General features: G+C 37.6%; 2 protein-coding genes across 4 annotated transcripts in view; one reads left to right on the forward strand and one right to left on the reverse strand.

The window, feature by feature from the left end:
- The window catches only part of fbxo31 (F-box protein 31), an 81,049-nt gene that overhangs the window by 16,693 nt on the left and 51,728 nt on the right, over positions 1–12,628 (forward strand). The gene's annotated exons all lie outside the window — the stretch shown is intronic.
- The window catches only part of LOC308684608 (fatty acyl-CoA hydrolase precursor, medium chain-like), a gene marked incomplete at both ends in the record, with an annotated part of 30,494 nt that continues 24,841 nt past the window's right edge, over positions 6,976–12,628 (reverse strand). The window contains 3 exons of the mRNA XM_081355873.1: positions 6,976–6,989; positions 9,631–9,778; positions 10,411–10,554. Coding sequence (XP_081211999.1) covers positions 6,976–6,989; positions 9,631–9,778; positions 10,411–10,554 — 306 coding nt within the window. The remainder of the gene's footprint in view (positions 6,990–9,630; positions 9,779–10,410; positions 10,555–12,628) is intronic.

Raw genomic sequence — 12,628 nt, forward strand, 5'->3', positions numbered from 1 at the left:
AAGCACCCACTGAAAAGGTGTGTATAGTTGTTTACTGTTAGTTGTAACGAGTGTTTTGTGTACTTCACTGTGTATGTTGATGATAATGAAAGGGAGAGAGAGAGAGTTTATGGATAAGACTTTAATGCGCACTTCTTATACTATGTTTATTCAGCTCTTACAGAGATTCTCTGGAGTAAAACTTCACTGAACTCGTCAGTATATTTTGGTCATCATCCGGATGGGTTTTGCTACAGCAGGCTTGTATTAGTGGATAAAAGCAGATGGCAAATAAGTTATAACCATAATTAAACTATACCTGTTCTATGTCCATACAGCATATATGCTCTGGCTCTGTGGACATTATTGTCCGACTCCGAGTTGAAATAAACACAACTGAGAGTTTCTGTTCTGATATTATCAGATGAGATTGTCCTGACTGAAGCCAAGCTCGTGAGGCTCCGCCCCCTGGGCCGACAGCAGCAGTTAATTTGCATTTAAAAGGGCACATACTAAAACAGCGCGTTTTTCTGAGCCCCAAAAAATTACAATTTAAACATGCTGTAAAAAATTATCTTTTGGGTATTTTGAGCCAAAACTTCACTCTGGGGACATCAGAGACTTATTTTACATCTTGTGAAAACAGTCATAATAGGTGCCCTTTAATCGAGAATGGTCTCGTTATAAATGAAAACTTTGTTCAGGTTACCCCGTTATACGCTCCGACAATTAAAATTACGGTATCGAATGTTCCACCTTTCATTCCGGATGAAGCGTTGGAACAGGAATTTGTAGGTTTTGGCAAATTTGCCAGTGGTTTTAAAACAGTCACGTTAGGGCCTGCTCACATATCGCGTCTTTTGCGCGCGCAAGTTCGTTATTTCAAATGTAGCCGTGCGGTATGCGCGCTCATAATGGAAGCGACGCGGTCGCGGTGCGACGCGCTCGTTTTTTCCAAGCGCGTCCGCGCCGCATCGAGATAAAAACATCTCAACTTTTCAGAATGCCGCAAGCGCACCGCAGGTCACGTGACAAGAACCAATCTTAGCAACGACAGACGCCTCCGGAGCGCAACCACCCGAGCGCTTTGGAAAAAGGAGAACGCGGCGCGCCTAGCGTTTTCGACGCGTTTTTATGCGCGATATGTGAGCGCGGCCTTAGGCTGCAAACACCTGTCTTTGAAACACGTCACATCTTTTAGAAGACAGGTGTTTATGTTTTTAGACTCCCCCTGAAAACACGCTGGATGTTTCATTCCAAGCCAAAACGTATATGGTGTACGCAAGCACTGGTAGCTTAAGGTGCTTCGATTGCGGCGATTTAGGGCATAAAAAGATCCGCTATTGAAGTACATGATAATGCTGTGACTAATACTAATGTGTATGAATGTCAGCAAAATGAAAATACTGCAAATACTGTTCAAAATATCAATGCTGATGAGCAGCAAGATGATGGTGTGGAAATTGCAGGGCCAAGCAGGTGTGAGTCTGTTGGGTCGGCTGTAAGAAAGAGAGAGTTGTGTTTGAGTAATGATGGTAGTGCAGTAGATGATGATGCATCTGACAAAAATGTTTCGATTAGCCATGCATCACGCGGTGTTCTTCTCTTTATTTCTTCTGGTTTCTTCTGCCGTTGTCTTTTTTCTCTCCTCCCTAAACTTACACATGGATCTTTTAAGGGTGGGTTCATTAAATATTAATGGAGGGAGGGATAGTCATAAATGAGGTTTGGTGTCTGAAATCATGAAAAATAAAAAGTTACATGTCATTTTACTGCAAGAAACACAGCGATATGGATAACGAAGTAGAGTGGGGAATGTGGTGGAAAGGTCAACATGTACTTAGCCATGGTACAAATCTGAGCGCTGGAATTGCTTTTCTTTTTTCTCCAGATATAAAAGTTAGCATTGAAAAAACAGAGGAATTTGAAAAAGGTCGCCTGGTTCTTGTCAAAACTATTATTGAAGGGATGACAATTTATTTTATAAATGTTTATGCACCAAATGTGGGAAATGAGCGATTACAGTTGTTTAGAATGCTAACTAATGTCTTAAAACAGGATTTTAGTGATGGAGACATCATCATTGGTGGGGATTGGAATTGTACAGAATGTTTTAATGTTGACCGTAATAATGAAGAGCCTCACATGCTTTCATCCAACTATTTGTCAAGATTGGTGAAAGAGGCCAAACTTTTAGATATGTGGAGAATTAAAGGGGGGGTGAAATGCTATTTCATGCATACTGAGTTTTTTACACTGGTAAAGAGTTGGATTCCCATGCTAAACATGGACAAGTTGAACGTTTGAAGGGGTATTTTTGTTCCAAAAATACTCCTTCCGGTTTGTCACAAGTTTCGGAAAGTTTTTTTCAAGTATGGCTCTGTCTTATGTAAGATAGAGCGGAATTTCCTTATATGGGTCCTAAGGGCACTTCTCCGGTAAGATCGCAGGCGCGCGCGCACTCGTAAACCAGAGCAAGAGAGTGAAAGCAGTTCGCCATCAAAGCGCCCTGCCCGGCTTTTGGGAAGTCAATGTCTTTTTGGAGATATGAAGGATGCAATATTACTCTATAGGTACTCAAGATTAACAGGAGATTGAGTGAAAATGAGAATTTCACCCCCCCTTTAAGCATCCTGTAGATAAACAATATACATGGGTTAAAATTTCTGACAACAGAGTAAGTGCTGCTCGCTTAGACAGAATTTATGTTTCAAAAAATTTAAATAACAGGATTATTGATTGTTTTATTACTCCTGTAGGTTTTTCTGATCACCATCTGGTATATATTTCAGTAAACATGGCACAATTTCCATGAAAATCTTCTTATTGGCATTTTAATGCTAAACTGTTACAGGATGCTTTATTTTCCGAACATTTTGTGTGTTTTTTTAATCATTGGAAGGGGAAGAAAATGATTTAGAAAATTTAAAACAATGGTGGGAGGTTGGGAAAACTCAAATAAAACTATCCTGTCAACAGTACACTGCATATTAGTCGATTGCCGAGTTCACGCGCATAGGTTTAGTTACCTATGATCACGTGCGTGAACTCGGCAATCGACTACTTTGGACTTCAACCGAAAAACAGGATGTAAACAGGTATTTGCGCTGGCTTAAATAACATCATTTTTATACATATCTTTTACATCTACTGCAGTCAGATCCACTCGTGTTCACTCAGAAGGAATCACTCACATTTTCTGTGCACTTGTAATGACACATCAAGGATGTTAAGAGGCTAAAAGCAGGTTTAGTACTTGCCCCATTGAAGTCAACAGGGTGCAAATTTTAAAAATAGAATAACTCGGTGTAGGCAACACCGATTTTTGTCGTTGTTCTCTGTATTGACAGCACTCCAAATGTACAATAAAATGAGCTCAATGTTAAAATTGACCGGAGTTCTCCTTTAAGAAGTTTTTACATTTGATAATTCATCAAGACCAAACCTATTGCATTCCGAAAAGATCTATAATGGATAATCTTTTTTTAGTGAGGGATACCTTGGATATCTGTAAAATGTTTAATGCAGAGGTTGGATTAATTGCTTAAGACCAAGAAAAGGCGTTTGATCGCGTTGATCATAACTATCTTTTTAATCTACTTGCTGCATTCGGGTTTGGTCAGGATTTTATCAAATGGATACGTTTGTTGTACACTGGAGCTTCTTGTATGGTCAAGGTGGGGGGTGGCCTAAGTCGGCCTATTGTGGTTTCAAGGGGAATAAGACAAGGTTGTCCTCTATCAGGACAATTGTATAGTATTGCTATTGAGCCCTTACTTTCCAATATAAGAAAAACTTTAAATGGTTTATCAATACCTACAATGCCTCAACATTTAAGAACTACAATTACTGCTTACGCTGATGATGTTACAGTGTTTGTCAATGACGATAATGATATAAAAGCTTTGTCTAGAGCACTTGAGCTGTATGAAGGGGCATCATCAGCTAAAGTAAACTGGGATAAGACTGAAGCTTTCTGGTCAGGTCAAAGAAATTTAGAAAATCTCCCACAACTACCAGGTAGTTTAACCTGGAATAGAAAAGGGCTGAAATTACTTGGTGTGTTTTTGGGATCAGAAGCAGTGGCGTCATGCCCATTCAAAGTGAGGGGGCACGTGCCCCCTCAGATTTTTCCTCCCTGATAATTTTTTTGTCACAACTTTATTCCTATTATGCTCCATAATATACCAGAGCATATAACGACTCAAATGTATTCTTCTGGATGTGTAATAAATCGGTCAGCATCAGCCCGCCCCTTTTTCCTAATATGGTGTCTGTGTATATCAAATCTGAATCTTTGCTGTGTATGTTCAAGCAACTAACTCGTCTCGCACGTTGAGCTGGCAATGTTTTACAGATGGTCTTGAAGTGGTAAGTGGGCAAAGCAACAAATCAGCATTGAATTAGTTATCGGATGATATTAAAAGGTAGTGGGATTATTTGTGGTTGACCTGGAAATTTTAACTTGATCAAAAAGTTATGGATTTGATATTAGCTGCGAATTCAGAGCATTAACTTAAGTTGTGTCAGAGTAACGTTATCGATAGCTAGCCTAGTCTAACCGAACTAGTTGGCTAACGTTACTGCCTTACAAAGCCATAGTAACGTTATCTGATCGGTTTTGAAACATGTTTTGTCTTGTGTCAAAGTCTCCAGCTGGTTCAAAAGCTTTTGAATTTGAGCTTAACAGTTCTTTCATCAACCTGTCTTTTACATAAACTTACAAAATAGATACTTTAACTTAGTCCTCAGATAGAGGAGGGTTGCTGCTAGCTCCGTTAAGGTATTTCTGTCCCTCCCAAACTGCATTGAAATGGTATGTTTAGCAGCCAGAATTTAAATATTTTCAGGGGGAGAAACCCCCTGACCCCTCCTAACATGGTCCATATCACCCGTCAGAAAACAATTGCAACGTTTAAGATTGTGCCTTCCCCCAGAATTTTGGCTTGCATGACGCCCCTGATCAGGGCCCGGTTTCCCAAAGCGTTCTTATCTCTAAGTAGTTCTTAACCTATTGCTTAACCTCTCTCTTAACCTTATGGGACGGTTCCCGAAACGTTCGGACGCTAAGTATATCTTCTGTAAGTCACACTTTCGTAAGGTTGGTCTGGACCATTCGTAGCTCTCTCTTAGCGTTGTTGCAGGTCTAAATGAATATAATTCTGAAGTTTTAATACACCCAGACAGTATTAAATTAGGCTAATTCAAGTGTTTTCATGCAAAGAATATTGTCATTACACTGATTGTTGTTAGATTTTTAATTATATTATTATACAATATTATTAATTGAATTAAAACGCTCTTTTAAAGGCCAGTGAAAGCATAGGCTACTGTCAGTTAAGTCCTATTCGGACGCTAATATTGTTTCTCATGGGCTCGTCCGGTATTTTACACATTTACAGGGGTAAGTCGGTGATTTTAGTGCCGTCCGAATCCATAATATCAGTGTTTTTCTCACCCAATCCGCGTAAAAATCCCTGGCCAAATTAGTACCTTCTGTTTTTTGACAAACAGGTCGTGTGGTAATTTAATTGCCGTCTGAATCCAAATCTCCGAGTTTACAAGAGATTCAAAATTCACGGTTTGAATCCTTTTTGATCACTGCCGAGCACCGTACGTAAGATGTAAACTTTTATTACTGGAATGCTGGAAAGTATTTACACAAGAACAATATTTCATCGCAGCTCCACCTCAGCGAACAAAAATGGGAAAGAAAAGGCGGCACGTAAATTTTTGAAAAGGTTATTGTGGCAGCAATAGGCTATATGTTACAATTTTAAAATATGTAGGCTAGGCTATTATAGGCTATTATAGTTTGGATTATTTTTTATAATATCCAATAATCATAATAAATTGCAATTTCAACTATTTCTGAAGTGCTTCTTTTATAAAGATGACAGCTTTTTCACATAAACAGCCCCTGCACGAGAGAATAATTGATTGTCGAGCCATCAATTTCAAACAATTCAGCACCATGGCCACGGACAGCGCCGGGTCACGTCGCACTTAAGAAGGTATATCTTAAGCAGCTTTCTAAGGTATAGTTCGGGGAACACACTTAGGAAAATAAACAAATTTGGTAAGATATATCTTTCGAGTCTTCTTAGCAGGCTAAGAGTGAGCGTTATCGGGAAACCGGGCCCTGAAGAGTTCCAGAAGAAAAACTGGGAGGGAGTTTTGGAGAGAGTGTGCACCCGATTGTCTAGATGGAACTGGTTGCTACCCCAGCTATCCTATAGGGGGAGAGTTCTAGTTGCCAATAACTTGGTCGCTTCTGCGTTGTGGCATACATTTATTGTGTTACAGCCTCTCGTTGGACTAGTTCAAGACATTCAAGGGATGCTGGTGAATTTTATTTGGTCAGGGTCCGATCAGCTGTACTTTTTTTGCCAGTGCAAGAAGGGGGGCAAGGTCTTACATTTACATTTATTCATTTAGCTGACGCTTTTATCCAAAGCGACTTACAATTGCTATATATGTCAGAGGTCGCACGCCTCTGGTGCAACTAGGGGTTAAGTATCTTGCTCAGGGACACATTGGTGTCTCACAGTGGATTCGAACCCGGGTCTCTCACACCAAAGGCATGTGTCTTATCCATTGCGCCACACCACCCTTGTCTTGTGGACATCAGATCAAGACTCATGGCCTTTCGTCTGCAAGCTGCTCAGAGACTGCTGTATTATGGTGACATTGCTTGGTCTAACACTGCAGTTGCACTCTTGAGGAAAGCAGGCAACATGGGACTTGACAAACATCTCTTTTTATTGAATTTGAATGAATCAACTCTTACAGATTTGACTCCCTTCTACAGATCTGTGATGGAAGCATGGAAAGTTTTCTCTGTCTCAAGACCTGCTGGAATACATGCGGGTTTTTAGCTGATGGAAGAGCCATTGTTCCAGAACCCCTTTTTACCTTCTAGACACCTGAGCTCTGTTAATTTGTCATCATGGCTGATAGCTGTTGGATGTGTAAAACTTGGACACATTTTAAGTATCAGTTCGGGGATCCTGAGTGAGAGAACAGGGATAAAATCTGTTCGATTTTTGAAACAAGTTACTGATGAAGTACTTGGAGAACTGAACTATGATCAGATACTTTTTATCAACAACTATAACCATATCAAAGAGTGGATGGCTAGACTTGTCTATGATTTTCCATCCTTGATGATAGCTGCTAACGTAAGGGGATGGCATGAGGAGGAAAATCTCATATTGTCTTTCAAAACTCCTCAGCTGGATACTTTTGAGTCTGTTTGGGAAAAAAGCTCTGTATGTGACTTGTGTGAAAGTCTTCTCTCCGGAGTAAAGTCATCTAAATGGACTGATTTTTTTGGAGTAGATATCTCCCCCAAAGGTAGCTGGCGGTCACTGTATAAACGCCCCATTGATAAACGGACGGGTGATTTACAATGGAGGATTGTACACAGTGCAGTAGCTACGAACAGACATGTGGTGCACCTCAATCCAAAAGTAGAGGTGGGTTGTTTATTTTGTTCTGAAAACGAAACTATTTTTCATCTCTTTGTGCAATGTGTATGGTTGGGTAATTTATTCTCCTTTTTATCTCAATGGGTATCATCTTTAGGTGAAGATTTATCTCCTCAATTGTTTATTTTTGGGCCAAAGTATTTCGCTAGTCGTAAACGTGTTGGTTTTACTAAATTTTGTGTTTGGAACTGCCAAACTCACTATTTGGAAAACAAGGAAAAATAAGATGCTTGGCAAAGATACTTTAGATCCTTTGATGATGTTCAAGGGTTTGGTAGCATCAAGGCTTAGGATAGAATGTGCCTACTATAAATTGGTTGGGTGCTTACCAGTGTTTGTGAATACTTGGGCCATACAGTAAATGGATTGTTATGCACAGTCAATGAAAATGATGATTTAATGTTGACTTTTTAAGTCTTTTTGTTGTCTTTTTTATCTTTATTTTTATTTATTTATGTATTTTATTTTTTTGTGTGTTTTTCATAATTGAGATTTTGTAATGCAGATTGTTAGTGGTAACACAGACTGGTTTTACCTATGTTGTAAATAAAGGTGATTTCAATCCTAAAGCAACCGCGTATCTAACAGTAGTTCCGCATTACATTAATTAATTTGCACGCGAGTTTTATTTAAATTTATACCGTGTATTCTTCGTGTGTATTCATGCACAGTTGGAAGTGTACCTATGATAAAAATTACAGACCTCTACATGCATTGTAAGTAGGAAAACCTGCAAAATCGGCAGTGTATCATGTAGGTGCTTCACGACGAATCACATAGAGGCGTTCCCACAGCATCTCGACGCAGCTCGAGTTCCCTTGAAAGGGAACTAACTTTTTCATTGACATTAACATAATTTTCCGTCATTTATGACAACACTTTCCCACCATTGACGGAAATTTCCGGCTTTCTGTGTTTTCACTTTTATACGGTCGGGGGCGCTATGACATTTCTTCTGAAAAAGTACAGAATCTCCTGATCAAAACACAGGTGAAGAAGCAGCAGAAACAAGTGACAGAAAATGTCTTATGCACATGTGAAAATAACGTGATCATCAAACATTAACCCTAAAACCGTATTCTGGACAAATGTGGGCAAAATAATTTTGATTTATTTTTAAAAAAAACTTCCCTTGATCTGAGCGGTACAAGACTTGGCCACTTTTCCTAAGTTTGCCTCCTAAACACACAATTTTTTTGACTCAATTCTACAATGTTAAGTGGGTGAAAAAAAAAATCCTTAATCTTGTATTTGGGTCAAAAATGGGCACCCATAGAAATGAATGGGAAAAAGTGAAAGTGAAAGTGAAAGTAACAGTGAAAGTGAAAGTAATGTAATTTAGAGCAAAAACTAATTTAGAGCATTCTTCTTGTTTTTTTTTTTTTTAAATAAATCAATAGATCCAATACAATGCATATCTAACATACACACAAATGAAGGGCTGATCCTGTACAACATTCTCATCATGGCAAAAACTCACACTCAAAAAAATAAGTATAATTTACATAGAAAATATGGTACTTTTTGAAGTAAATAAATTCAAAAATACCCCCAAAATAAAAAAAACACACCATAAATGGATGGACAAAATTTTATCGAAGACAGTGATATAACATTTATAATAAATAAAAAATAGGATCACATCTGAGTCCTCTGTGCCCACATTTGTCCACAATTACAGAATTAAGGGCTATAAAGTGAATACGGTTTGAGGGCTACACAGCATATAAATCAAAACTGCCTAATGTTACTGAGTGAAATGTTGCTGTTTTGATCATCGTTGAATCTGATCTTGACGTAAATGCGATTTTTGTTCATAATGTTGCTTTTTGTATGAAAATTAACCACATTCAAGTGTTGATAAAAACATAATGCATAAAGCTAGAATTAGTTTTTTAAAGCAGAGGTTTTGTTCTTTTTTTGGACATCATGTCAAATATATTTATACAACTAAACATTCTGGAGGCCATGAAAATTTTGTGAAAATTATCAAAAATGCAACCAAAATGGTGTCTGGCCACTAAAAAACAAAACAAAAAAATAAAGCTGGCAGGAAAAGACTTAAATTACTCTGCAAATATGATGAAACCCTTTTACTATATACAGTGTTTACATAGTTGCAAGTTAAATATGAATGAATCAGTAAATGATTGCTTCTCACCGCTGTGGTATTTTGCCAGTTTGAGGGCGGGGATATTAAAAAGCACATCCCCCATCATCTCTCTATAAATGTCTCTGATTTGAATGGGGTCGTTTATGTCCCCCAGGTACTCATTTGCCACCAGGTCAATTATCCATCGATCCCTGGGCTAAAGGAAATTGAGTTCAAAGCACAGAATTCAAAGATAAAAGATTTGAAAAAAATGAACTGAAAGCGTAATATTATATAATGTAAATGTGCAACTTACGTCAGGGTAATTCAGGGTCAAGGCTTTTGTGGCTTGCTCTTTATCTATTCCATCAATCCATCCAGGACCGAAAAAATACTAAGGTGAAATAACATTCAACTTTATGAATAAAAAAATAAAACCTAAAATATGAATATATTATAAATGCGTCTGAGATATTTGTGTGTGTTGATTTCATACAGTTGATTCCTTTTATTTTCAACAAGCGTTTTGATTAGCTTGAATTTGTGAATAAATGTTATATTTTTAAAGACCTTTAAAACAAAAATACAGTAGCATAATAGGGGAACTTTAGGGTTAAAAAAGGCATTTTACCTTAATATCAACATTTATTCCAACTGATATAACCTGAACTATCCCAGTCTAAAAAATACTTAAAAATTTCAGCCTTTGAATAACACTTTTTGTTTCATTTTTGATGTAAATATATATATATTGTGGATACTAATGCATTTTCTGTTGATTTCTTTATTGAAATAATAGCTATTTGGAGTGTGATATTGAATATAATAATAAATGTAATATTTACTCACTGTGGGCAGTAAATAGCCAAACTCATCATTAGTAATACCAGTGATGAGAGGAACTTTACTGAACTCTTGTTTCCGAATGATCTCCTCTACAGGCTTGGGAAGGAAATTAGAATCCACAGCAACACTGAAGTGCATCATCTCGAACTATGAACACAGTTTCAGTTTATAGTTTGAGTATATATTTCAGTTTATCATAATTAGTTGTCAGTACATTTGGCAATACACTTCAAACCATATGTTAAAGTCAATAGAATCATGAAATTGGATATAAAGATGTATTTAAACTAAATCACTCTTTAGTTCAACAAACTGCATTAAATATAAATTTAAACTAATACTTTTTACTTTTTTACTTAATACTTTAATTCAATGGTAAATAACATGCAATTAAGTGTCTGTCTCATAACTGACAATCTTTTTCACAAGGGATCTTTCTGCTTTACACCGAATGATTTCAAAAACATTTTTCTTAAAGGGATAGTTCACCCAAAAATGAAATTAGCCCATGATTTACTCACCCTCAAGTCATCCTAGGTGTATATGACATTCTTCTTTCAGATGAATGCAATCGTAGTTATATTAAAAAATGTCCTTGCTCTTCCAAGCTTTATAATTATAGTGACTGGCCATATAGTTCATAAAAGTGCATCCATCCATGATTAAAGTACTCCACACTGCTCCGGGGGGTTAATGAAGGCCTTCTGAAGTGAAGCGATGCGTTCGTGTAAGAAAAATATCCATATTTAAAACTTTATCGACTAAAATAACAAGCTTCCGGCAGACGGCCATACGCAAGTCGACTTACACGAAAAGAGTAACACTTGACAACGTAGGATGTAGGAGTATTGTAAGCTTTGACGCCTCACACGTTTCAAACAAACAGAGCTGGGCAACAAACTCCTCCGACATTTCTCTTTTTAGACTTCTAATTCGTGACCAGGATTTTGTTTTGCTCTATCCTCTACGCTTCCGCGTTCGCCATTGCGCTGTGTGTTGGGTCAAGTGTTACTGTTAAGTGTTCTCCGTAAACCGATGCATACGGCCGTCTGCCGGAAGCTAGATATTTTAGCCGATAAAGTTTTAAATATGGATATTTTTCTTACACAAACGCATCGCTTCGCTTCAGAAGGCTTTTATTAACCCCCCAGAGCCGTGTGAAGCACTTTATGATGGATGGATGCACTTTTATGGACTTAAAAAAATATACGGCCATTCACTGCCATTATAAAGCTTGGAAGAGCCAGGACATTTTTTAAAGTGCCCCTATTATGGATTTTTGAAAATGACCTTTCATGTAGTGTAACATGGCTCTAAGTGATTGAAAACATCCTGCAAAGTTTTAAATCTGAAAGTGCATCGTATATAAAGTTATTGTCTCTCAAAAGTAAGAGTCAACTCTGAGTCAATTAAATGAATCGTTTTTCAAACGAGTCCTAAGCCGTTTCGTTGTGACATCAAGATGAAACATTAGCATATTGCTCTTGAAAGACGGGTCAGTACCCAGTTAATTTGGACTAACTTGCTCCTCAGAATCACAACCTGTAAGTATGACTAATTATTGATGTATATATTTTCTACCAGTGTTCAAAATACAAAATACTCTTACTGAAATACTTCAGCTAATCAGTTTGTGGGCCACTAGTACCTAAAACTGTGTCTATTAATGCAGATTGTCTGTCGTTCACACTACTTCGAGAAAAGATTAAGCATGGAGAATGATTTGTTTTACCAACTTTTGTTACATCAGTCATTTACGCTAGACCTCGGCTAATGTATGCACTGTTATTGATACAGTTTCCACATGTTCACCGCAATAAATTTGAAAAATACTCGGTAAATAAACAAGTAAAATAATCGGTTTGTTGATGAAATAATCGCCCTTGCGATGGAGGTTTGGGTTTAATAACTAATTATGTTCAGTTATGGCAATGAGCGTTTTTGTTTTCGACACGCGCGCTGTATGCGGTAGACCAATCACAACAGACAACAGCTGCCAGGCCAATCAGAGCAGAGTAGCTCACGGAAAGAGGGATTTAGAGAGACCGGTTCATCTGACGAGTCGTTTGAGAATCGTTGAAAAATGTGGTGATGTACAAATGTATATTATGAGAAAATTAACATTTTTTTTTTACTTTTGATGCATGTAAACCTGTTGTAGGAGACTCCAAAACAACATTAGGAAACTTTAAAATAGCATAATAGGGGCTCTTTAAAGGGC

Source organism: Scardinius erythrophthalmus, assembly GCF_964197995.2.
Source record: "Scardinius erythrophthalmus genome assembly, chromosome: 24".
Classification (NCBI taxonomy): Eukaryota; Metazoa; Chordata; class Actinopteri; order Cypriniformes; family Leuciscidae; genus Scardinius; species Scardinius erythrophthalmus.